Source organism: Nanorana parkeri, unplaced genomic scaffold (assembly GCF_000935625.1).
Source record: "Nanorana parkeri isolate BGI_ZX_2015 unplaced genomic scaffold, ASM93562v1 scaffold3369, whole genome shotgun sequence".
NCBI classification, from domain to species: domain Eukaryota; kingdom Metazoa; phylum Chordata; class Amphibia; order Anura; family Dicroglossidae; genus Nanorana; species Nanorana parkeri.
In genome coordinates this window covers 52,357-54,756 of record NW_017309637.1, presented here as the reverse complement: position 1 = coordinate 54,756, position 2,400 = coordinate 52,357, and the positions used below count along the sequence as shown (strand labels likewise).

General features: G+C 50.5%; 1 protein-coding gene across 1 annotated transcript in view; it reads left to right on the top strand.

The window, feature by feature from the left end:
• Nucleotides 1–255: 255 nt before the first annotated feature.
• Nucleotides 256–2,400, top strand: part of LOC108803081 (sentrin-specific protease 3-like) — a gene marked incomplete at its 5' end in the record, with an annotated part of 5,163 nt that continues 3,018 nt past the window's right edge. The window contains 3 exons of the mRNA XM_018574921.1: nt 256–393; nt 2,064–2,147; nt 2,260–2,310. Coding sequence (XP_018430423.1) covers nt 256–393; nt 2,064–2,147; nt 2,260–2,310 — 273 coding nt within the window. The remainder of the gene's footprint in view (nt 394–2,063; nt 2,148–2,259; nt 2,311–2,400) is intronic.

Below are 2,400 nucleotides of genomic sequence, written 5' to 3'. Positions count from 1 at the left end.
AGTGTGGGGGGTATGACGGGGGGCAGTATGTACAGGAGAGGCGTGTGATTACCAGAGCCTGCATTTTATGAATGGGCTGTACATTGCAGGCTACGTTGTGGTTACATTGGTGTTCTATCTGCTCTCCATCAGTCCTTATGGTTGTATTGGGTGTTTGGGGGGGGTTACAGGTTGGGTGAGGTCTGAAGAAGGGGGTCCCAGGGAGACGGAAGTCATGTGATCCTCCTCTTTCTCCTCTTTCTCTTCTTCCTCCAGGTTGACATATTCAGTAAGCAGTTTTTGTTGATCCCCATCCACTTGGAGGTTCACTGGTCTCTCGTGTGTGTGGATGTCAGTAACCGGACCATTACTTACTTTGATTCCCAGCGTACGCTGAACAGGCGCTGCCCGAAGGTGAGCTCCGCGCTGACGCGTCGTCTGTCTACCTCTCTGGATGTCTCATCCGTCTGTCTCTACAACCCCCCTTGTGTCCCTTTCCATCTCTTTGTGTCTATGGCTCCGCACCCTGCGGATCTATAATGGGCGCCCCCTGGTGGGGTGCTCATTGTAATCACAGCCGATAGAAATAAAACTTCTCCACTGACTTGTGATTTTTGTTGTCTGATCTTTGAGAATGAGCAGCAAAGTGAAGGTCAAAATTTTGCCAAAATTTTCCCTCCCTTGGAATCCAAGCTATTGGATGTAAACGTTTACGATGGGATGGTAAGGAGAGTGACAGAGGAGCTGGACCTGCATAGACAGTAATTAGTCTTAGAAGAGGAGGTGGCTTTTATGTTCCAGGTGGGAGGAGCTTTGTTAGAGAAATTACACTTTCTAGAGCAGCGTTTCTCAAACTTAAAAATCTTGAGGCACCCCAATCTAAAATGTGAGGGGGGCCCCCATGCATAAACATTAAAACGTGGGGTTCCACCGTTTGCAATGAAGTCCTTTCTTCAGATCAAGAGACTTTCACATTAATGGCCCCCGTTCATCTCAAAATTCCCCCTTTCACATCAGTAGCCCCCCTTATTAGAAGCCCCCCCTCTGGATGCAGGAGGGTTTTATGCCAGGAGCCCCCCCTCTGCCTACAGGAGCCCACCTCTGTCGTCGGGTGCCCCCTCCTTTTACAGGAGCCCACCTCTGACGTTAGGAGCCCCCCTCCTTTTACAGGAGCCCCCCTCCTTTTACAGGAGCCCACCTGACGTCAGGAGCCCCCCTCTGCTGTTAGTAGCCCCTTCCTTTACCAGAAGCCTGCCTTTTAAGGTCAGGTGCCCCCTCCTTTTGCAAGAGCCCCCCTTTGCCGTTAGGAGCCCCCTGCTTTTACAGGAGCCCACCTTTGACCTCGGGAGCCCCCCTCCTTTTACAGGAGCCCACCTCTGACATCAGGAGCACCCCTCTTTTTACAGGAGCCCACCTCTGACATCAGGAGCACCCCTCCTTTTACAGGAGCCCACCTCTGACCTTCGTCGGGTGCCCCCTCCTTTTACAGGAGCCCACCTCTGACGTCAGGAGCCCCCCTCCTTTTACAGGAGCCCCCCTTTGCCGTTAGGAGCCCCCTCCTTTAACAGGAGCCTGCCTTTTGAGGTCAGGAGCACCCTCCTTTTACAGAAGCCCACCTCTGACCTCAGGAGCACCCTCATTTTTCAGGAGCCCATCTTTGACATCAGGAGCACCCTCCTTTTTTTACGTCTGGAGCCAACCTTCTCATCAGAAACCCCCTTTCATATCAGAGTTCCCCATTCATGTCAAAGTCCTACATCACAATATTTCAAGGCGCCTCTGAGAAAGGCCATAAGGCGCCCTGGTTGAGAGAGGCTGTTCTAGGGTGTCACTTTCTTAGCAAGCTCAGAATCACATTGCAGGTCAATAGAAATCATTCATAGGAAGGAGAAATGCTGCATTTTGTGCTTCCACCAGCAATTTATTTTGGTGTCGGGTCTCTTCACAACTATATGGCCATCTAAAGCCCTGACCTACGTGGTGACAACCCTGCTGTGTGCCACTTCACTGCGCTAAAGCGTTGTCACCCTATTACAGGAAGTGGAAGTATATCTCGCTGTAACAAGAATTCTCTCCTCTCGTAGCACATAGCCAAATATCTGCAGGCTGAAGCTGTGAAGAAGGAGCGGGCAGAATATGTGGACGGCTGGAAGGGATTTTTCAAGATGGTGAGCGCAGAATGGGGTCCATGTTGTCTGTTTTTGTGCGTTCTGTGAAGAACGCCCTTTTAAGGCAGATTTTGCTCCTTTTTTCTTTCATTTTTTTTGGTTTTTATTTCAGAATGTGGCAAGACAGAATAATGACAGCGACTGCGGAGCGTTTGTATTGCAGGTGAGACCGCTCGGCTTCTAAGCCACCACTACTTCTTTCCTTTCCCTCCTCAAACCTAATTCTCCCCTTAATCCTATTATGCACCCCCCC